Genomic DNA, 22,128 nt, shown 5'->3' with positions numbered 1-22,128 from the left:
GATAATAAACAGGAAGGGGTGGGGACAATGCAAATAGTCCGGGTAGCCATTTGATTAACTGTTCAGGAGTTGTATGGCTTGGGGGTAGAAGCTGTTAAGAAGCCTTTTTGACCTAGACTTGGCACGCCTGTACAGATTGCCATGCGGTAGCAGAAAGAACAGTCTATGACTAGGGTGGCTGGAGTCCTTAACAATTTTTAGGGCCTTCCTCTGTCACCGCCTGGTATAGAGGTCCTGGATGGCAGGAGGCTTGGCCCCAGTGATGTACTGGGCCGTACGCACTACCCTCTGTAGTGCCTTGCGGTCGGAGGCCGAGCAGTTGCCATTCCAGGCAGTGATGCAACCAGTCAGGATGCTCTCGATGGTGCAGCTGTAGAACGTTTTGAGGATCTGAGGACCCATGCCAAATCTTTTCAGTCTCCTGAGGGGAATAGGTGTTGTCGTGCCCTCTTCATGACTGTCTTGGTGTGTTTGGACCATGATTGTTTGTTGGTGATGTGGACACCGAGGAACTTGAAGCTCTCAACCTGCTCCACTACAGCCCTGTCGATGAGAATGGGGGCGTGCTCGGTCCTCCTTTTTCTGTAGTCCACAATCATCTCCTTTGTCTTGATAATGTGGAGGTAGAGGTTGTTACCCTGGCACCACACTGCCAGGTCTCTGACCTCCTCCCTACAGGCTGTCTCAACGCTGTCAGTGATCGGGCCTACCACTGTTGTTTCGTCAGCAAACTTAATGATGGTGTTGGAGTCGTGCTTGGCCATGCAGTCATGGGTGAAAAGGGAGTACAGGAGGGGACTGAGCACGCACCCCTGAGGGGCCCCTGTGTTGAGGATCAGCATGGCAGATGTATTGTTACCTACCCTTACCACCTGGGGGCGGCCCGTCAGGAAGTCCAGGACCCAGTTGCAGAAGGAGGTGTTAAGTCCCAGGGTCCTTAGCTTAGTGATGAGCTTTGAGGGCACTATGGTGTTGAACGCTGAGCTGTAGTCAATGAATAGCATTCTCACGTAGGTGCTCCTTTTGTCCAGGTGGGAAAGAGCTGTTTGGAGTGCAATAGAGATTGCATCATCTGTGGATCTGTTGGGGCGATATGCAAATTGGAGTGGGTCTAGGGTTTCTGGGATGATGGTGTTGATGTGAGCCATGCCTTTCAATGCACTTCATGGCTACAGACTTGAGCGCTACGTGTCGGTAGTCATTTGGGCAGGTTACCATGGTGTTCTTGGGCACAGGGACTATGGTAGTCTGCTTGAAACATGTTAGTATTAAAGACTCGGTCAGGGAGAGGTTGAAAATGTCAGTGAAGACACTTGCCAGTTGGTCAGCGCATGCTCGGAGTACGCCTCCTGGTAATCCATCTGGCCCTGTGACCTTGTGAATGTTGACCTGTTTAAAAGTCTTACTCACATCGGCTACGGAGAGCGTGATCACACAGTCGTCCGGAACAGTTAGTACTCTCACGCATGGTTCAGTGTTGCTAGCCTCGAAGCGAGCATGGAAGCTTTTTAGCTCATCTGGTAGGCTCATGTCACTGGGCAGCTCGCGGCTGTGCTTCCCTTTGTAGTCCATAATAGACAGTGCTTGATCTGGGATGAAAGAAGAGAAGAAGCTGTCTTTTTACAAGTTTGTCCAAGTCCGGACTTGTAAAAAGACAGCTTCTGCACTTCTTTCATCCCAAATCAAGCACTGCTATTAGCCGTTAAATACAAGATGTGTTGGCATTGTGTGATTGTTTTACTAACAGCTGCCGCTGAAGTTATAATGCTCTTCAGAACCGCTGACTGCTATTTCACTCTCTGTATCTTTCTTCTTGGCTGTGCTGCTCTTGGGAACAGAACTGCTGAGCTGAATGTAAAGATCATGAAAGGAGGGTGATTTTGTGCACAGTGAAATGTGGAATCAGCTGCGTAGTCAGTAAGTTTCCTAGGATATGCAGATTAAGGATTTTTAACTATTTTCTCAGGAATATTGGGTTCATGGGCAGGCATATGATTATTCAAATAATCCATGAACTAAGTTTGAGTGGTAGTTTTCACTGCAAAATGCAATGGTGTCATATCTTGTCTGAAATAGAGTTATGCAATGTAAGTTCTAAAAATGTACAACAGCTTTCATATATAATTTCCTGTAGCATGTCTTTTTTGCGCCAAAGGTATGTAGGTTTTAGGGTAACGACACTGCAAGGACACTGATACAACCATGAACCATAGAAACAAAGTTGTTTTTCTGCTTCCAGAGAGTGGCTCCTTACGGAAAGGGCAATGAAGGAAATATTCCCATACCTCTACTTTTTGCTCTGGCATTTGAGACCACAGGTGCAAGCTGGTGATTGTGCCACCCAGCCTGCCAGTGCTATATTCCCAATATGCCCATGCCACTGCTGCCCAGCATGCCAGAGGGAGGCCCTAATGGGCTAGGCTCATTGAATTACCTGTAAACAAAAGCAGGCTGCAGAAAGTGACATAGTAATCTGGCTGCTGTGTTTTGTTTGGGTATTTCCGCTGTCGTTAAATCCCACACATGCTCAATTAATACTCTCCGGGCCTCTCTCTCTATCCTGCACGCTAAACTACAGATCCTCTGTCCGCTCTGCAAGCTGATGTGTGCAGGTAGGGATAACATTACACACACACACACACTTTGGGGGTTGCGTCTCCCTTGTGAATGACAGAGGTTTGACCTCTGCTGGCCGTAGTGATTAGCTGTACCTGCTCCCCCAATATGTCCGGTGCTGGGCGAGATAATAAAGTGATAATTTCTGATGCAGAATGTGTCTGTGGCTTACATCAGAGAGCCGGCACAACAAAGCCTTCAGAATGGCTGGTGCCATATTTAGTGGCTGTGTGAAATAGCAGGGGGAGTTACTGCTTGTGCCCCAAATGGCACCCTATTTCCTTTATATTGTACTACTTTTGGCCAGAGGCCAGTGTACTATATAGAGAATAGGGTGCCATTTAGGATGCAGACTGTATTGTAGATGTATGATTCTTAGGGTGATTTAAAAATATTTTTTGTTATTTTTTATTTAACCTATATTTAACTAGGCAAGTCAGTTAAAAACAAATTCTTATTTACAATGATGGCCTACTCCGGCCAAACAGGGCGACACTGGGCCAATTGTGCACTGCCCTATGGGACTCCCAATCACGGCCGGATGTGATACAGCCTGGATACAGCCTGGGAATAGGAATGTGTCTCCTGGACAGAGAAAGTGTTTATCCCACTCTACTCTAAAGGTATTTTGCCACTTTATTGTGTAGGGGCACTTTTGAAATCCAGCATAACTCCAATTGAATCATAGTCCCAGTATCCAATCTGAAATAGATAAGTGGACCAGACTACGGTATAGTGAAGGGCCTACTGCAGAACATACAGTATAGGCTAGTAAGGAGCACTGTCTTGTCAAGGAGGAAGTGGGAGATAATAGAAAATGTGAGTCTCTTTGACAGATAGATTTTTGTGGTGTTGCGTACCCTATCAGTTCTCTCAGCCGCCCCTGAGATGACATCCGTTGGGGTTTTCTCACCCAAGAGGTCGCTTTCACTGAGATAAGTCACTTGGAGTGTCTCTGTGTGCATCCTAAATTGGCACCCTATTCCCTATATAGTGCACTACTTTTGACCAGGGTCCATAAGGGACATTTTTTTCCTGAAATGTTGATAATGATGAGTCCAAATACCAACCCTCCGGGACCTGCCTTCTCTCTCTCTCTCTCTCTCTCTCTCTCTCTCTCTCTCTCCCATCGCTCTTCTTCTTCCTTGATTTATTTGTCATGAATCATGTCGTCTCAGAGGGTTCCGAGATGACAACCCATTTTCTTCCTTGTGATCACGTCAAGAGGTGGTTTTTAAACTGCTTCTGTCAAAACTGTCGTCGGAGACCTTTGCTATATACCTTGTTTGGAGGAGCAGTTCCTACCAGCCCAGAACTGACAGACCAGCTCAGGTCAACCACATCTTCAGTAGCCTACTGACAGAGTAACCTTTCATACAGTGTGCCTGTGATCATATGCCACTGGCAGCTCTGCCATGACCCTGTATATGTTGGGCTGTTTGAAGATGGCTTCGTCTTGCTTTCTTTGCATGTTATATCTTCTGACATGCAAATCAGCAAGGCTGACAGTACAGAGGATACGGTGGAGACACATGACATAATGGAACAAAAGGCTGCAACACTCTTCTTGTCACATTAATTCTGTCGTCAGTGTTCAAAGCACTGGCTTATGTATTTCACAGAAACAAAGCTAAATGCAATACAACCCTCATCCACAGCGCTAAACCACATCTTAATGTAGGCCTACAGCAGTGTAAATGTTAACTGTCCAATATAGCCTCTATTTTAACTCAATTATTCCCAAAGCCCAGACCATTCCCAGAGAAACAGTCCAGTTATGTCTTTCCCATTGCCGTGGTTTATGACTTGAGCAACCAGAAATGATAGGTCAAACTATTTTGGGGTCCCCTGTAAAACTGTCTTTAGTCATACTAGGTCATTTTGGACTATTCTAAGCCAACACTAGTACACAGCTGTGTTTCAAAGGGGTCAGCCTGACAACTTTAATCATATAAACAATTCTAAAACTTAAAACCCATGGTATGCTATGGTAATTGCAATATGAGTTGGAATGCATTTAGTGAGCTTAGCTTTGCTTTAATTCCATGGTTTTAACGTTTAAATGGGGGACATTTCAATCCACTCAGTACACAAAGCACAAATACTTTTAAAAACCTAAATGCTCACTTGTGACACATTAAATACACAAACCAGCTAGGGTAGGCTACACAACGTCATTATCTCTGGTATCTCCCTATTCAAATCCAATACTTTTAATGAATTCACTATAATATATGTATATACTTTCTCAAGCCCAATTTAAATATTTTAATTTGCCATTAGTTTGTTATCATATCAATTACTTTATTCAATGAGTGTATTGCACCACCTACTGGATCCTACCGAATAATGAGCAGAAGAGTTCAATAGCTGGAATGTCCCCTCTCATTTAGACACAATTTATTTGCATGATAAACCGTGGGTTATGTTTGCCAGTAATACTTTAGCGGATGTCCCCTCAGTGAAACAAAAATATACCGTTAGTCCAGAGTGTGTTCCAGATAATTTTATCCATTGCTGTATGGGAGCGGAACGTTCGTAGAATCTTGTGCGGTGCGTACACCCATATTTACGGTAACTCTACCGGCTGGCATACAAGATGGCGGCTCCCATAATAGAAACATGTCATGTCGCATGTTGTGCAAATCGAACCCCAAATGTTCTTTCATGGGGTCGTGGGGGTCTCATTGCATATGGAACATGCCATTCTGTCGCTCTCTATGACCCACAGGTTATATATCTCTTTCACAATTTTAATAATTCGTGTCGTTGCAGCATAGGCTAGCTATAGCTAGCTACATCATCAGTCTCGTCATTTTTGACAGTTCACGTTAATCAGCTTTATTTTGTATTGTGCTAGATGTCCTTGGGTTGTTATTTTTGCTGTGACAGTCAGCTTTATTCTTTACATACCATTATACAGGAGAAAGGTGTTGTTGCTGTCCTCAATGGACATACCGGGAGGGTGAACACAGTCCAGTGGGTCCACAGAGAGGACTGTGGTGAGTAGTTACCTGCATGCTTTGGTATGCTGATAATGTGTTTTATAAGTTTCATCCAATGCTTTGATATGCTGATAATGTGCTTTATATGCTTCATCCTTTGCTTTGATAGACTGTTTCTGACAATTGGTTGTTCCTCCCTGATGGCTGTTACAGGTAGAGAAACTCACCTGGTGTCAGGAGGGTCTGACAGTCTACTGATTGTGTGGGAGGCCCACGATGGGAAGGTGTGTTTTAAAGCCACTAGAAGTAGGAATAGGCCTCATACCATACGTTGAGGATCTGTATTGACACTTCTGTGTACATTTGACACGTTATCTAAACACAGCAATAGTTTCACTTATATTGATCCTTTCTAAGGCATATGTTTTGTGTTTGTGCCCCGTGCCCCAGTTTAAACAGTGTGTTGAGTGTGTTGGACATACTGGACCAGTGTGTGCTGTGGATGCCATCCACCTGGACAACAGTAAGCTACTCATCGCCTCCACAGCCTCCGACTCCACTGTAAAACTATGGCTCTACACTGCAAACAAAGGTAAGGGAAGCTTTTTTTGTCCCAGTGATAGACAAGTGTCCTGTACAGGGGGTGTACTTGTACATCAAGCTGCCTCACGCTACAGGACCAGGAGATGGAAACTGACTCGGGCAAGGCTACTTTACTTTGTTTTTTTTGTGACATGGAACAGGTAAAGGAACTCTTTAGGACAGTCAGATTGGGTAAGGCAATCAGATCAGTGATATTGGCCTTTGGACTCATATGCTGTGTCCCAAATGGCACCCTATTACCTATGTAGCGCACTACTTTTGACCAGGGCTCATAGGCCGCCTCAGTAGTACTCTCAAGTACCCTGTCTCAACATGATTAGGTTACAAAAACCCACAATGTTAGCCAAAAGTCCGCTTATTTTATTTGAGACAGAGCGACATGAGGTGGTGTAGGGTGAAGTTGCCCCTAGACACTGATCGTGGGTCAGTTTTAAAATAAAAATGGTATTTGTCACATGCTTCGTAAACAACAGGTGTTGACTAACAGTGAAATGCTTACTTACAGGTCCTTTTCCAACAATGCAGAGTTGAAGATAAATATTACAAACATTTAAATAGTGACACGAGTAATAAATACACTGTGAATAACAATAACGAGTAAAAATAACATGGCTATATACAGGTACCAGTACCTAGTCGATGTGCAGGGGTATGAGGTAATTGAGGTGGCTATATACGTATATATAGGGGTGAAGTGACTAGGCAACAGGATTAGAGGTTGACCGATTAATCAGAATGGCCGATTTAATTGGGGCCGATTTCAAGTTTTCATAACAATCGGTAATCGGTATTTTTGGCAACTGATTTGTCTATTTTATTTATTATTATTATATATTTTTTTTATTACACCTTTATTTAACAAGGCAAGGCAAGTCAGATTAAGAACACATTCTTATTTTCAATGACGCCCAGGAACGGGGGTTAACTGCCTTGTTCAGGGGGGATTCGTTTTTGTAACCTTCTGGTTACTAGTCCAACGCTCTAACCACCTGCCTTACATTGCACTCCACGAGGAGCCTGCATGACTACCTGTTACGCGAGGGCAGCAAGAAGCCAAGGGAAGTTGCTAGCTAGCATTAAACTTATCTTATAAAAAACTATCAATCTTAACATAATCACTAGTTAACTACACATGGTTGATGATATTACTAGTTTATCTAACGTGTCCTGCGTTGCATATAATCGATGTGGTGCCTGTTCATTTCTCATCGAATCACAGCCTACTTCGACAGACGGGTGATGATTTAACATGCGCATTTGTGAAAAAAGCGCTGTCGTTGCATCAATGTACCTAACCATAAACATCAATGCCTTTCTTTAAAATCAATACACAGGTATATATTTTTAAACCTGCATATTTAGTTACTATTGCCTGCTAACATGAAATTGTGTCACTTCTCTTGCGTTCATTGCCTGGATCGTTGCGAACTAATTTGGCAGAATTTTACGTAATTATGACATACCATTGAAGGTTGTGCAATGTAACAGGAATATTTAGACTTAGGGATGCCACCCGTTAGATAAAATACGGAACAGTTCCATATTTCACTGAAAGAAAAAAACATTTTGATTTCGAGATGATAGTTTCCGGATTCGACCATATTAATGACCTAAGGCTCGTATTTCTGTGTGTTTATTATATTATAATTAAGTCTATGATTTGATAGAGCAGTCTGACTGAGCGGTGGTAGGCACCAGCAGGCTCGTAAGCATTCATTCAAACAGCACTTCCGTGCGTTTTGCCAGCAGCTCTAAGCAATGCATTGCGCTGTTTGTGACTTCAAGCCTGTCAACTCCCAAGATTAGGCTGGTGTAACCGATGTGAAATGGCTAGCTAGTTAGCGGGTGCGCGCTAATAGCGTTTCAAACGTCACTCGCTCTGAGACTTGGAGTAGTTGTTTCCTTTGCTCTGCATGGGTAACGCTGCTTCGAGGGTGGCTGTTGTCGATGTGTTCCTGGTTCGAGCCCAGGTAGGAGCGAGGAGAGGGACGGAAGCTATACTGTTACACTGGCGATACTAAAGTGCCTATAAGAACATCCAATAGTCAAAGGTATATGAAATACAAATCGGATAGAGAGAAATAGTCCTATAATTCCTATAATAACTACAACCTAAAACTTCTTACCTGGCAATATTGAAGACTCAAGGAACCACCAGCTTTCATATGTTCCCATGTTCTGAGCAAGGAACTTAACGTTAGCTTTCTTACATGGCACATAATGCACTTTTACTTTCTTCTCTAACACTTTGTTTTTGCATTATTTAAACCAAATTGAACATGTTTCATTATTTATTTGAGGCTAAATTGATTTTATTGATGTATTATATTAAGTTAAAATAAGTGTTCATTCAGTATTGTTGTAATTGTCATTATTACAAATAAATAAATAAAAATGTAAAACCGTCCGATTAATCGGCATCTGCTTTTTTTGGCCCTCCAATAACTGGTATCGGCGTTGAAAAATCATAATCGGTCGACCTCTAAACAGGATACATAATAGACTGAGCTGTAGCAGTAACGTATGTGGTGAAAGTATGTGTGTGGTGTGAGTATGCGAGTGTTGTGTGTGTGTGTGTGGGGGGGGGGGTTGGGATCTGTGTGAGTGTGGGGGTAGAGTCCAGTGTGTGTACATAGTCAAGTGCAAGAGAGTTAATAAAAAAAATAAAGGGTCAATGAAGGTAGTCCGGGTAACTATTTGGTTAGGTATTTAGCAGTCTTATGGCTTGGGGGTAGAAGCTGTTCACGGTCCTGTTGGTTCCAGACTTGGCGCATCGGTACCACTTGCCATGCGGTAGCAGGGAGAACGGTGTATGGCTTGGGTGGATGCAGTCTATGACAATTTTTAGGGCCTTCCTCTGACATCGCCTGGTACAGAACTCCTGGATGGCAGGGAGCTCAGGCCCAGTGATGTGCTGGACCGTACTCACCACCCTCTGTAGCTCCTTGCGGTCGGGTGCCGTCTAGTTGCCGTACCCAGCGGTGATACAGCCAGTCAAGATGCTGTCAATGGTGCAGCTGTAGAACTTTTTGAGGATCTGAGGGCCCATGCCAAATCTTTTCAGTCTCCTGAGGGGGAAGAGGCATTGTCGTGGCCTGTTCACGACTGTGTACATGTAGGTGTGTGTGGACCATATTCATTCCTTAGTGATGTGGACACCAAGGAACTTGAAAAAAAGGAGAGAAGAATCCAGATATGTAACTTAACTGATTTCCCCCCCCCCCCCCCCCCCAATCACCAATGTAGATGCATTTTCCCCAATAATGGATAAGGTTAAGATTGGATGAGGAAAGGTGATCGTAGATCTGTACCTAGGGGAAACTTCACCACGAAGCGAGACATCTGTGAGTTTATCTGTGCTGAATTTTCCAGCTAGCCTGACATCTGCTGCTATGCTGTGGTAGCACAGACAGATCCGTCTGTTCCCAGCATCCATTGGGATGCTGGGATGTCATTATTTTCACTGGACTGTTCTCTTCTCAGCCTTATAAGTTCTGTGAGAGAGGAGAGGAGAGGAGGATGAAGAGAATAGTGGGAGGGGGTTACTGTAAATTAGCTGCTATCATCTTCCTCCTCTTTGATGATATTTCATAAAAAATCAGGTCCTATTCATTTTGATGTGAGTTTCTTGTCAGGTCAAAGTTAAAGACATTTCCATGTAGTATCAGTGCTGTTTTAATTTGAGATCCGTCCCTGGTGGCGACATGTTTCCTTTGTAGCGTTGGTTATTTTTTTCCCTCTCTGGGTGTGGGGGGGAAGCGAACGCTGATGTTACATGACAGTCATGGAGATGGCCGTGTAGCCAAATGGTACCCTTTTCCCTACATAGTGCACTACTTTGACCAGATTGTTTTGGGCCCCGGGTCAAAAGTAGTGCACTATATAGGGAATAGGGAGATATTTGGGATGCTTGCTGGGTCTGTCCTCAGGGCACGTTGTCTGATGTAGCCCAGCCAGAGCTCTGCTACCAGTATGTGTTGCTAGTGCTAGCTAGTACCAGGAAGTCCCCTTGGTTTCTGGGGAAAGAAGTTAAATATGTCACCCTTTGACAAATGTCTCTGCAGCTAGCGTCAATGGAACTATCCTGGCTATTAGCCATCTCACCTCTCTAGGATAAGTTAATGAAATCATCGCGGAGCAGATGATTTATGGAACCCAATGATTTTTCATCATTTTCATGCCCTATCATTAATGCACATTTTTCTGTACTTATTTTTCCTCTTTCTATGAAGCGGAGTGCACCCATACCATATCCTTTGGGAGCGGGTTTATGATGGATGTCTCGCTAGCGTGGTTGCCAGGCAGCAGAGGTAAGCTGTTTCCACAGCAGCGGTAGCTGATGGTTGCCAGTGAACCCTCTCCACACCTCAGATCATCTTGAAGTGTTCCGCATGTCATCTCGACTGCCTTTCACATTCCTGTTCCTTTTGATGCTTTGTCCGCCCCCCCCCTTCCTCCCCCCCACTCAATCTGTCTTAAAAACATGAGGCAGATGCAACTGTGTTATTATGCGGCCTGACTTCAGCAAGCGTGGCAGGACTAACACAATACACTCATTGCAGTTCCCATACTTGCCTGCGGGGGCGACGATTGCAGAATCCATTTGTATGCACAGTGCAATGGACAGGTAAGCTCAAGTAGCTGACTATATGGGCCAACAAATAAAGGTAATGTCATGTTAACATGAATACATTTAGTATGTTGGGTTAATGATGTGTAAACATATTTATTGACATTGATGCCGACCACCTTTCCCTGTGTCTCTGACAGTTCAGGAAAGTCCTCTCCTTGCAAGGGCATGAGGATTGGATCCGTGGTGTGGAGTGGGCCTGTGTAGGTGAGGATCACACCACTGTTTTAACAATCTGTTTCTTCATTGCCTTGTTTTATCTGGTGTGACTTACATAAATCTGACAAAGAATCAGATAGTTTGACAAAATAGATTTGTGGTATAATCTGTATGTCCTGCTGACTAGTTAGGTACAGGGGGTTGTGTAACCCTGCTGGCTAGTTAGGTACAGGGGGTTGTGTAACCCTGCTGGCTAGTTAGGTACAGGTGGTTGTGTAACCCTGCTGGCTAGTTAGGTACAGGGGGTTGTGTAACCCTGCTGGCTAGTTAGGTACAGGTGGTTGTGTAACCCTGCTGGCTAGTTAGGTACAGGGGGTTGTGTAACTGGCTAGTTAGGTACAGGTGGTTGTGTAACTGGCTAGTTAGGTACAGGTGGTTGTGTAACCCTGCTGACTAGTTAGGTACAGGGGGTTGTGTAACCCTGCTGGCTAGTTAGGTACAGGTGGTTGTGTAACCCTGCTGGCTAGTTAGGTACAGGGGGTTGTGTAACCCTGCTGGCTAGTTAGGTACAGGTGGTTGTGTAACCCTGCTGACTAGTTAGGTACAGGGGGTTGTGTAACCCTGCTGACTAGTTAGGTACAGGTGGTTGTGTAACTGGCTAGTTAGGTACAGGGGGTTGTGTAACCCTGCTGACTAGTTAGGTACAGGTGGTTGTGTAACTGGCTAGTTAGGTACAGGTGGTTGTGTAACTGGCTAGTTAGGTACAGGTGGTTGTGTAACTGGCTAGTTAGGTACAGGTGGTTGTGTAACTGGCTAGTTAGGTACAGGTGGTTGTGTAACCCTGCTGGCTAGTTAGGTACAGGGGGTTGTGTAACCCTGCTGGCTAGTTAGGTACAGGGGGTTGTGTAACTGGCTAGTTAGGTACAGGTGGTTGTGTAACCCTGCTGGCTAGTTAGGGACAGGTGGTTGTGTAACCCTGCTGGCTAGTTAGGTACAGGGGGTTGTGTAACCCTGCTGACTAGTTAGGTACAGGGGGTTGTGTAACCCTGCTGGCTAGTTAGGTACAGGTGGTTGTGTAACCCTGCTGGCTAGTTAGGTACAGGTGGTTGTGTAACCCTGCTGGCTAGTTAGGTACAGGGGGTTGTGTAACCCTGCTGGCTAGTTAGGTACAGGTGGTTGTGTAACTGGCTAGTTAGGTACAGGTGGTTGTGTAACTGGCTAGTTAGGTACAGGGGGTTGTGTAACCCTGCTGGCTAGTTAGGTACAGGTGGTTGTGTAACTGGCTAGTTAGGTACAGGTGGTTGTGTAACTGGCTAGTTAGGGACAGGTGGTTGTGTAACCCTGCTGGCTAGTTAGGTACAGGGGGTTGTGTAACCCTGCTGGCTAGTTAGGTACAGGGGGTTGTGTAACTGGCTAGTTAGGTACAGGTGGTTGTGTAACCCTGCTGGCTAGTTAGGTACAGGGGGTTGTGTAACTGGCTAGTTATGTACAGGGGGTTGTGTAACTGGCTAGTTAGGTACAGGTGGTTGTGTAACCCTGCTGGCTAGTTAGGTACAGGGGGTTGTGTAACTGGCTAGTTAGGTACAGGGGGTTGTGTAACCCTGCTGGCTAGTTAGGTACAGGGGTTGTGTAACCCTGCTGGCTAGTTAGGTACAGGGGGTTGTGTAACCCTGCTGGCTAGTTAGGTACAGGGGGTTGTGTAACTGGCTAGTTAGGTACAGGTGGTTGTGTAACCCTGCTGGCTAGTTAGGTACAGGGGGTTGTGTAACCCTGCTGGCTAGTTAGGTACAGGTGGTTGTGTAACCCTGCTGGCTAGTTAGGTACAGGGGGTTGTGTAACCCTGCTGGCTAGTTAGGTACAGGGGGTTGTGTAACCCTGCTGGCTAGTTAGGTACAGGGGGTTGTGTAACCCTGCTGGCTAGTTAGGTACAGGTGGTTGTGTAACCCTGCTGGCTAGTTAGGTACAGGGGGTTGTGTAACCCTGCTGGCTAGTTAGGTACAGGTGGTTGTGTAACCCTGCTGGCTAGTTAGGTACAGGTGGTTGTGTAACCCTGCTGGCTAGTTAGGGACAGGGGGTTGTGTAACCCTGCTGGCTAGTTAGGGACAGGGGGTTGTACAGGTGGTTGTGTAACCCTGCTGGCTACAGGGGGTTGTGTAACCCTGCTGGGTAGTTAGGTACAGGGGGTTGTGTAACCCTGCTGGCTAGTTAGGTACAGGGGGTTGTGTAACCCTGCTGGCTAGTTAGGTACAGGTGGTTGTGTAACCCTGCTGGCTAGTTAGGTACAGGGGGTTGTGTAACCCTGCTGGCTAGTTAGGTACAGGGGGTTGTGTAACCCTGCTGGCTAGTTAGGTACAGGTGGTTGTGTAACCCTGCTGGCTAGTTAGGTACAGGTGGTTGTGTAACCCTGCTGGCTAGTTAGGTACAGGGGGTTGTGTAACCCTGCTGGCTAGTTAGGTACAGGTGGTTGTGTAACCCTGCTGGCTAGTTAGGTACAGGGGGTTGTGAACCCTGCTGGCTAGTTAGGTACAGGGGGTTGTGTAACCCTGCTGGCTAGTTAGGTACAGGGGGTTGTGTAACCCTGCTGGCTAGTTAGGTACAGGGGGTTGTGTAACCCTGCTGGCTAGTTTAGGTACAGGGTGTTGTGTACCCTGCTGGCTAGTTAGGTACAGGTGGTTGTGTAACCCTGCTGGCTAGTTAGGTACAGGTGGTTGTGTAACCCTGCTGGCTAGTTAGGTACAGGTGGTTGTGTAACCCTGCTGGCTAGTTAGGTACAGTGGGTTGTGTAACCCTGCTGGCTAGTTAGGTACAGGGTGGTTGTGTAACCCTGCTGGCTAGTTAGGTACAGGTGGTTGTGTAACCCTTGCTGGCTAGTTAGGTACAGGTGGGTTGTGTAACCCTGCTGGCTAGTTAGGTACAGGGGGTTGTGTAACCCTGCTGGCTAGTTAGGTACAGGTGGTTGTGTAACCCTGCTGACTAGTTAGGTACAGGTGGTTGTGTAACCCTGCTGGCTAGTTAGGTACAGGGGGTTGTGTAACCCTGCTGGCTAGTTAGGTACAGGTGGTTGTGTAACCCTGCTGGCTAGTTAGGTACAGGTGGTTGTGTAACCCTGCTGGGTAGTTAGGTACAGGGGGTTGTGTAACCCTGCTGGCTAGTTAGGTACAGGGGGTTGTGTAACCCTGCTGGCTAGTTAGGTACAGGTGGTTGTGTAACCCTGCTGGCTAGTTAGGTACAGGGGGTTGTGTAACTGGCTAGTTAGGTACAGGGGGTTGTGTAACTGGCTAGTTAGGTACAGGGGGTTGTGTAACCCTGCTGGCTAGTTAGGTACAGGTGGTTGTGTAACCCTGCTGGCTAGTTAGGTACAGGGGGTTGTGTAACTGGCTAGTTAGGTACAGGGGGTTGTGTAACCCTGCTGGCTAGTTAGGTACAGGTGGTTGTGTAACCCAGTCCAGAGGTACTCGAGCAGTTCTCTGTTCAGGGCTACATCATCAATGGCACCGTATGCCCTTTATATAGTGTGTTACTTTTGACCAGAGTCCTATTTATTCATTATTTTATTTCACCTTTATTTAACTAGGTCAGTCAACAACAAATTTGCATTTTACAATGGCGGCCTACCCCAGCCAAACCTTCCCCTACCCCGGCCAAACCTTCCCCTAACCCGGACAATTGTGCGCCGCTCTATGGGATTCCCGATCACGGCCGGTTGTGGTACAGCCTGGGATCGAACCAGGGTCTGTAGTGACGCCTCTAGCACTGAGATGCAGCGCTTAGACCGCTGCGCCACTCGCGCTTAGACCGCTGCGCCACCCTATTGGGCCTGGTCAAAAGTAGTGCACTATTCAGGGCGTAGGGTGCCATTTGGGATGCACACCAGGGTTTGTAAAAGCTATTTCATCTCCTTCACCGACCCTCATCACTAGACTCATCCCACTCAGTTGATGACTTACTCCAAGCTGGTCGGCCAGTATTGGCAGAGACAGTGTTTGTCCCAAATGGCACCCTATTCCCTACATATTGCACTATTTTTAACCAGAGGCTCTGATCAAAAGTAGTGCACTATATAGGGAGTAGGGTGCCATTTGGGATGCTGTCAGAGATTAATTTATATGCACCAGCCCCACAGGCAGGGTAAAATTGCTCTCCACCTTAGAAGGGTAAAAGAAAATGAAAATTTGTCCTTTTATGACTGGGACGTCTGTTTAATTAGATTTCACTTTTGTAGACGGACGTCTTTCCATAATGCATGAAACGGCTGCAGCAGAGCCCAGTCAATGCTTTATTTCTTCCCCCCCTCACTCAGATATACTGTATCCTTCAAGCAACTATCTCCACAGCCCTGTCTTTTGAGATCAGTCTTTTTCATTCCAGCCCTCGTAGGACATGGTTCAGCCAATGTTCTGACACTCTGTGGTGACTAAAGGTCCCCTCTCGTTACAGGAGAAAGGGTGTTAACCCTGGTGTCCTGGCCCCCTCATACTACCATGGCCACCTAATCACCCCGTTTCTTTCAACCTCTCTCCTCCCCAGGTAGTCGTAGTTAGAGAAAGTGTTCTCTCTTCTCAGCCGTCTTACCTAGAGTGCATCTGAAATGGCACCCTGTTCCCTCTGTAGTGACCTCATTTTGCTCAGAGGATATAGGGAATAGATAACGTTAAATGACAATAATGAGTCTACCTCGGGTTTCACTTGTCAAAGATGTCTTCTGACTTCAACAGGACATCCTGATTTCAAAACAATATATATATTTAGCCTTTATTTAACTAGGCAAGTCAGTTAGGAACAAATTCTTATTTTCAATGACGGCCTAGGAACAGTGGGTTAACTGCCTGGTTCAGGGGCCGAACAACAGATTTTTACCTTGTCAGCTCGGGGATTCAATCTTGCAACCTTTCGGTTACTAGACCAACACTCTAACCACTAGGCTACCTGCTGCCCCCTGATTAAGTAAAGGTTCAATTAATAAAGGTTAAAGGTTAATGAATTAAGGTTCAATTCAAATCAACTAATGTCTACCTCTATGCTGGCAGACGGCGATCTGTTACTGGCTAGCTGTGCTCAGGACTGTCTGATCCGGGTTTGGAGGCTGGTTGCCAAGTCTAGGACGAAGAGAAACGTGCAGGACGAACGCACCATTAGGATGACTGAAGATGTCTTTACACTGACACAGAATGGTGAGCAGACAGTATCAGGTTTCATTAGAAAAATGTGTTCATTAGAATTATTCAAAATGAATGACTAAATCAAAATGTCAGGTTTGAGTCACTTTCACAGTCTGTTTCAATGTCTGTCTAGCAAGAAGAATCAAGAATCACGTGATCATTAATGTGAATGTCATCATTGTCGATGTTCATTGGATTGATGCATTTTTATTTAAATGTATTTTAAATGTCGTATTATTATTTTAATCAGGGGACATTTGGATTGTTCAATCCCTGGCAAAAACCGTACAATTCTAAAACATGCCTTTTAACACAAATATGGATGGAGCTTGTGATTGTACAATCATACCGTTCGACTTTAGATTCATGCATGTTGTCTTTTTGCCCCAGATGCCTCCTCAGCATTTGCAGTGACGCTAGAGTCAGTCCTTGCCGGCCACGAGAACAAGGTCTATGGAGTCCACTGGCAGCCCCCTGTCATCAAAGGTACTCTACTGTCAACCTATACGCCATTTGTTCCCCAGATCACACTTGACTTATTTCACTGTGATGCGGAGGTGTCATACTAAATGATTTCATGGGGATGGAGGGAGAGTGATTTGTTCCACACACCCATGAAATCAGAAAGGGCGAACCCTTAACTCTTAATAGTTCACATCACTCACTGTCTGTCCGCTGCGGTACTTTCATGATGTTTTTATCCATCCAACATGCGTTGCTGTATTGTGGCTCTGAGGAAGACGTTTCTTCTACAGATCAGCCTGATCCTACAGATCAGCATCTAGGGGCAATTTCACTACTGTGTTCCTTCATTGTGAAGCTCTTTGTCTCCCCTACAGGTGGCGACCAGCACCAGTCTCTGAGCCTGCTCTCTGCTTCCATGGACAAGACCATGATCCTGTGGGCTCAGGAGGAAGGCTCAGGGGTGTGGGTGGAGCAGGTCAGTGTCTACTTCTGGTTGTGTCCCAAACAGCATCCTGTTCCCTATAGGGCACTACTTTGGTCTCTGGTCTTAAGTAGTGCACTAAAGAGGGAATAGGGTGGTGTTCAGGACACAGACCTCTGGTAAAGGTCATCCCCACACACACACACACACTCCTGTCTCTCTCTCTCTCTCTGTCTCTCTGTATGTCGGTCTCTCAGTTTTTGTCTCTCTCTCTCAGAACATCTGCTGTTTCTCTCAGTGCTGGGCTAAATTTAACAGAAGTGTGGAAGATGTAAGTTCCTCCCCATCTGCCCCTGAGTTTCAGGAGTGTTGAATTCTGGGAGGGACCTTATATAACCTTTCTTCTCCTCCACCACTCTTAACATCTCCTGAAATCAATAGATGAGTGTGCTACTACAAAGGCCATAGTCGGCTTTATCACCAGAATCATGTTTAAATCCCAATGTCAGAGAGAACTTTGCAGAGCTCTACTGTACAAACATTTGACTTGCGTATGTGCCTAGATAATTAGCTGTGCGACATGCCGTTTCTATTGGGGAGCACCAGAACACCTAGAATCATGAAGGATTCTAGCTTTATTACCTCTACTATTTTGTATTGTGTTCCCAAATTCTTTTGTGTGTGTGCCTACATTTTTCAACTTAGGCGCGCACATGTGCTCCTTGTAAAAAATATATATTTTTTAAGTCAGCGTAGAGCCCTGTTTTGTAGCATGGCTAGATAGTGATGACCCCCCTCACTGGCTATCAGCCTAAAAGCAGACCTTGGCCCATATTCATAAAGCATCTCATGGTAGGAGTGCTGATCTACGATCAGGTCCACCTTGTCCTTGTAATCTTATTCATTGTAATCAAAAATGCAAAGCTGATCCTAGATCAGCACTCAGTCTAGACACTTTGACTATAGGGCCAGGCCCTCACCCCAATCCAACCTGAACAGGGCTTTGAGTGGCATTCTCATAGCGGAAGATGACATGATGGAAGGATAACAGTCTACAGGTGACCAATGACATGGAGTTTGTTTGATCTTGGCGTTTGCGCGTACGGTGGCAGAAATTCAGTTCCTCCGCTCTGACACCAGGAGACTGATAATACTGCTTATCTTGACACCAGGAGACTGATAAGGATCTGCAACAAAGTTAAAAAGTGTTCCAGGCTCCTACACCTGACGTTGATTAGAACAAGGTCGTCAATCGAAGGAAAAGCAGCAGCAGGTCTCTGGAAAAGATAACATTGCTCCTCTGGCCAGAGCTTTGGACACAGCAAGGCAGAATGAAAACACACATGGAATAGCTCCTGTCTTTGTTCAGTGTGAAAGTGCATAAGATATGTCAACAGTTTATTTTTTTTCCCCCCTCATTTTTCAAACGGGGAGAAACCTTACAAAGGAAGCCAACGTCTGTTATTGTACACCTCAATGATTTACATCTAATTGCAGATTTCTTCCTCCCCACTGTGCTCACATCCAGTGGAAAGCTCAATAGGTGTAATTCACATTAATAATACTCTTTTGTCAAAGGATATTACAATCTCAAAAACCCCACACTTAAAAAGTGCTGGACAAAGTCCAGGTTAATGGAAGCACACAGACAGTGGGAAGAGTTTTGTCACTGTTATCAATGACACATTCACAATTGGGATAGATGACATTGCTAAGGCCTTTCACATGTCCTGTCTGCACCAGAAGGATACATATCCCTTTCTATACTGAAACAAAATATAAACGCAACATGTAAAATGTTGGTCCCATGTTTCATGAGCTGAAAATAAAGATCCCAGAATTTTTCTATGCGCACAAAGAGCTTATTTTTCTCACATTTTGTGTACAAATTTGTTTACATCCCTGTTAGTGAGCATTTCTCCTTTGCCAAGATAATCCATTCACCTGACCGGTGTGGCATATGATCATTACACAGGTGCACCTTGTGATGGGGACAATAAAAGGCCTCTCTAAAATGTGCAGTTTTGTCACACAGCACAATGCTACAGATGTTTTGAGGCAGCATGCAATTGGTATACTGACTGCAGGAATGTCCACCAGAACTGTTGCCTGAGAATTGAATGTTCGTTTCTCGTCCATAAGCCATTTTAGATCATTTGGCAGTATGTCCATAACTGCAGACCATGTATAACCACGCCAGCCCAGGACCTCCACATCCGACTTCTTCACCTGCACAATCGTCTGAGACAAGCTACCCAGACAGCTGATGAAACTGAGGAGTATTTCTGTCTGTAATAAAGCCCTTTTGTGGGGAAAAATCCATTCTGAGTGGGTGGGCCTGGCTCCCAAGTGGGTGATCCTATGCCCTCAGGGCCAACCATGGCTGCACTCCTGCCCAGTCATGTGAAATCCATAGATTAGGGCCAAATTAATTTATTTCAATTGACTGATTACAGTTCATATAACGAAACTCAGTAAAATCGTTGAAATTGTTGCATGTTGCGTTTTTATATATTTTTTATTTAGTATAGATCAGGTTCATGTTCAGTGAGGAGAAAAGGTTTTAAAAGGGAAGTGAATTGGGGGAGGAACAACCAGAACTTGTCTAATAAGAAACGCTTGTTTTCATTTTCCGTTATGAAACGTTTTGCTATGGCGTTCCCTACTGAACACACCCCAGGACTTAAAGGTCCACTGAGCTTGCCAGGCAGTACATGACCAACCTTGGCTACGTCTTAATTAACACCTCACCCCTCCATGATGATTAGAGTAATTGGTGAAATTTTGCGGAGGGCTGGGCGAGCAGTGGGGTGGTGTAAATCACCAAGTACTAACGAGTCATACTGATAATTAGGGACTGGGGAGACCAATAGACCAGAGCATCCCTCCCTCCCTCAGATGTGGCTGTGTTCGTGTGGCTGTGTTCGTGTGGCTGTGTTCGTGTGGCTGTGTTCGTGTGGCTGTGTTCGTGTGGCTGTGTCTGTATGCCTGTGTCTGTATGCCTGTGTCTGTATGCCAGGTAAGTTTTAGGTTGTAGTTATAATAGGAATTATAGGACTATTTCTCTCTATACGATTTGTATTTCATATACCTTTGACTATTGGATGTTCTTATAGGCACTTTAGTATTGCCAGTGTAACAGTATAGCTTCCGTCCCTCTCCTTGCCCCTACCTGAGCTCAAACCAGGAACACATCGACAACAGCCACCCTCGAAGCAGCGTTACCCATGCAGAGCAAGGGGAAATTCATGTTAGCTGGCAATATTAACTAAATATGCAGGTTTAAAAATATATACTTGTGTATTGATTTTAAGAAAGGCATTGATGTTTATGGTTGGAGCAACGTGTACCTAAGCGATTATATGCAACGCAGGACAGGCTAGATAAACTAGTAATATCATCAACCATGTGTAGTTAACTAGTGATTATGATTGATTGATTGATTGTTTTTGATAAGATAAGTTTAATGCTAGCTAGCAACTTTCCTTGGCTTCTTACTGCATTCGCGTAACAGGCAGGCTCCTCGTGGAGTGCAATGTAAAGCAGGTGGTTAGAGCGTTGGACTAGTTAAGAAAATATTTACCAAATAAACTAAAGAAAAAAATACAATTAAAAAGTAAAAAACTAACACAATTCCATAACAATAACGAGGCTATATACAGGGGGTACCAGTACCATGTCAATGTGAGGAGGTACAGGTTAGTCGAGGTAATTTGTACATGTAGGTAAATTAATTTGTTTATCTAGTTGTCACAAAGTGCTTTACAGGAACCGGCCTAGACCCCAAAGAGCAAGCAGAGACAGTAGCAAAGGCCAGGGAAAACTCCTTAGATGGAAGAAACCAATAGAGGAAGGCTGTTTTGTATAAACCTGTAGATGGTCAAAGCATCTCTTTACTGTACCGTATGGCCTTCTCATTCGTTTCCAGACATCATTCAGTCCTTCTCCCTCCTTTCTCTTGAAGAATGAAATATGCCTCCCCCTGTCTTCTGTAGTTCTTGTTCTATTCCTCCCCCTCTACCCGCTGGCCAGCGATAAGAGCCCGCGTTGCGCCTCACATCCATATTGTTTTCCCTGTTAAACAAGACTGATGTCGTTTTTGTTGTGTGCTTCTGTGAATTTTGCATGATTTACGGCGGGGCTGTTGTGTGTGGAATAAAAATCAATCGGGTTAATGTTGCATCGCTCTGTCCCCCCTCGTATCTCCTCGTCGTCTATCCCCTGAATGGCTGGGGGAGATGGATCTCTCCTGGTCGTCTATCCCCTGAATGGCTGGGGGAGATGGATCTCCCCTAGTCGTCTATCCCCTGAATGGCTGGGGGAGATGGGTCTCTCCTGGTCGTCTATCCCCTGAATGGCAGGGGGAGATGGGTCTCTGGAGATGGGTCTCTCCTCCTTGTTGTCTATCCCCTGAATGGCTGGGGGAGATGGGTCTCTTCTGGTCGTCTATCCCCTGAATGGCTGGGGGAGATGGGTCTCTCCTCCTTGTTGTCTATCCCCTGAATGGCTGGGGGAGATTGGTGCCACTTAAGTGAAAGCGGACAGATTTATAGCAGTCGTTAGTTCCGCCTTATCGCAGCCTTAGGATCAACAGAAATGTGTCTTTGAAGGTCATTGATGGCTGGGCCTCTAGGAGGGAGAATAATGAAGTTGGCACTAAAAACCTCCCTGCCAAGCTGCTGCTATGGCCCCCAGGTTACATGTATCATTACGCTACAAGGAGAGGGAATTTGTAGGCCTAATGTTTGGTGAATGTTATTCAAATTTCAACCCAAAATCCAACTTGAGTAGGACTAAGAGTATACCTACTGCTGCTACTACTACTGCTACTACTACCACTACTACTACTGCTTCTGCTACTACTGCTTCTGCTTCTACCACTACTACTACTGCTTCTACCACTACTACTACTGCTGCTACCACTACTACTACTGCTTCTACCACTACTGCTACTGCTTCTACCACTACTGCTACTGCTACTACTACTGCTTCTGCTACTAATACCACTACTACTACTCTCTATCCCTTCCTTCTCTCTTTAGCCCCTTCTCACTCACTCAATTTAAGGGGCTTTATTGGCATGGAAACATATGTTAACATTGCCAAAGCAATTGAAGTAGATAATATACA

General features: G+C 45.2%; 1 protein-coding gene across 1 annotated transcript in view; it reads left to right on the top strand.

The window, feature by feature from the left end:
• Nucleotides 1-5,192: 5,192 nt before the first annotated feature.
• The window catches only part of elp2 (elongator acetyltransferase complex subunit 2), a 48,186-nt gene continuing 31,250 nt past the window's right edge, over nt 5,193-22,128 (top strand). The window contains exons 1-10 of the mRNA XM_029732653.1: nt 5,193-5,347; nt 5,540-5,618; nt 5,775-5,845; nt 6,012-6,153; nt 10,397-10,474; nt 10,727-10,791; nt 10,935-11,001; nt 15,981-16,124; nt 16,503-16,598; nt 16,952-17,052. Coding sequence (XP_029588513.1) covers nt 5,216-5,347; nt 5,540-5,618; nt 5,775-5,845; nt 6,012-6,153; nt 10,397-10,474; nt 10,727-10,791; nt 10,935-11,001; nt 15,981-16,124; nt 16,503-16,598; nt 16,952-17,052 — 975 coding nt within the window. The 5' untranslated portion in view covers nt 5,193-5,215. The remainder of the gene's footprint in view (nt 5,348-5,539; nt 5,619-5,774; nt 5,846-6,011; nt 6,154-10,396; nt 10,475-10,726; nt 10,792-10,934; nt 11,002-15,980; nt 16,125-16,502; nt 16,599-16,951; nt 17,053-22,128) is intronic.

The sequence above is a fragment of the Salmo trutta genome, chromosome 34 (assembly GCF_901001165.1).
Source record: "Salmo trutta chromosome 34, fSalTru1.1, whole genome shotgun sequence".
Classification (NCBI taxonomy): Eukaryota; Metazoa; Chordata; class Actinopteri; order Salmoniformes; family Salmonidae; genus Salmo; species Salmo trutta.
The sequence above is the reverse complement of the archived record's forward strand: the minus strand, read 5'-3'. Positions and strand labels throughout refer to the sequence as shown.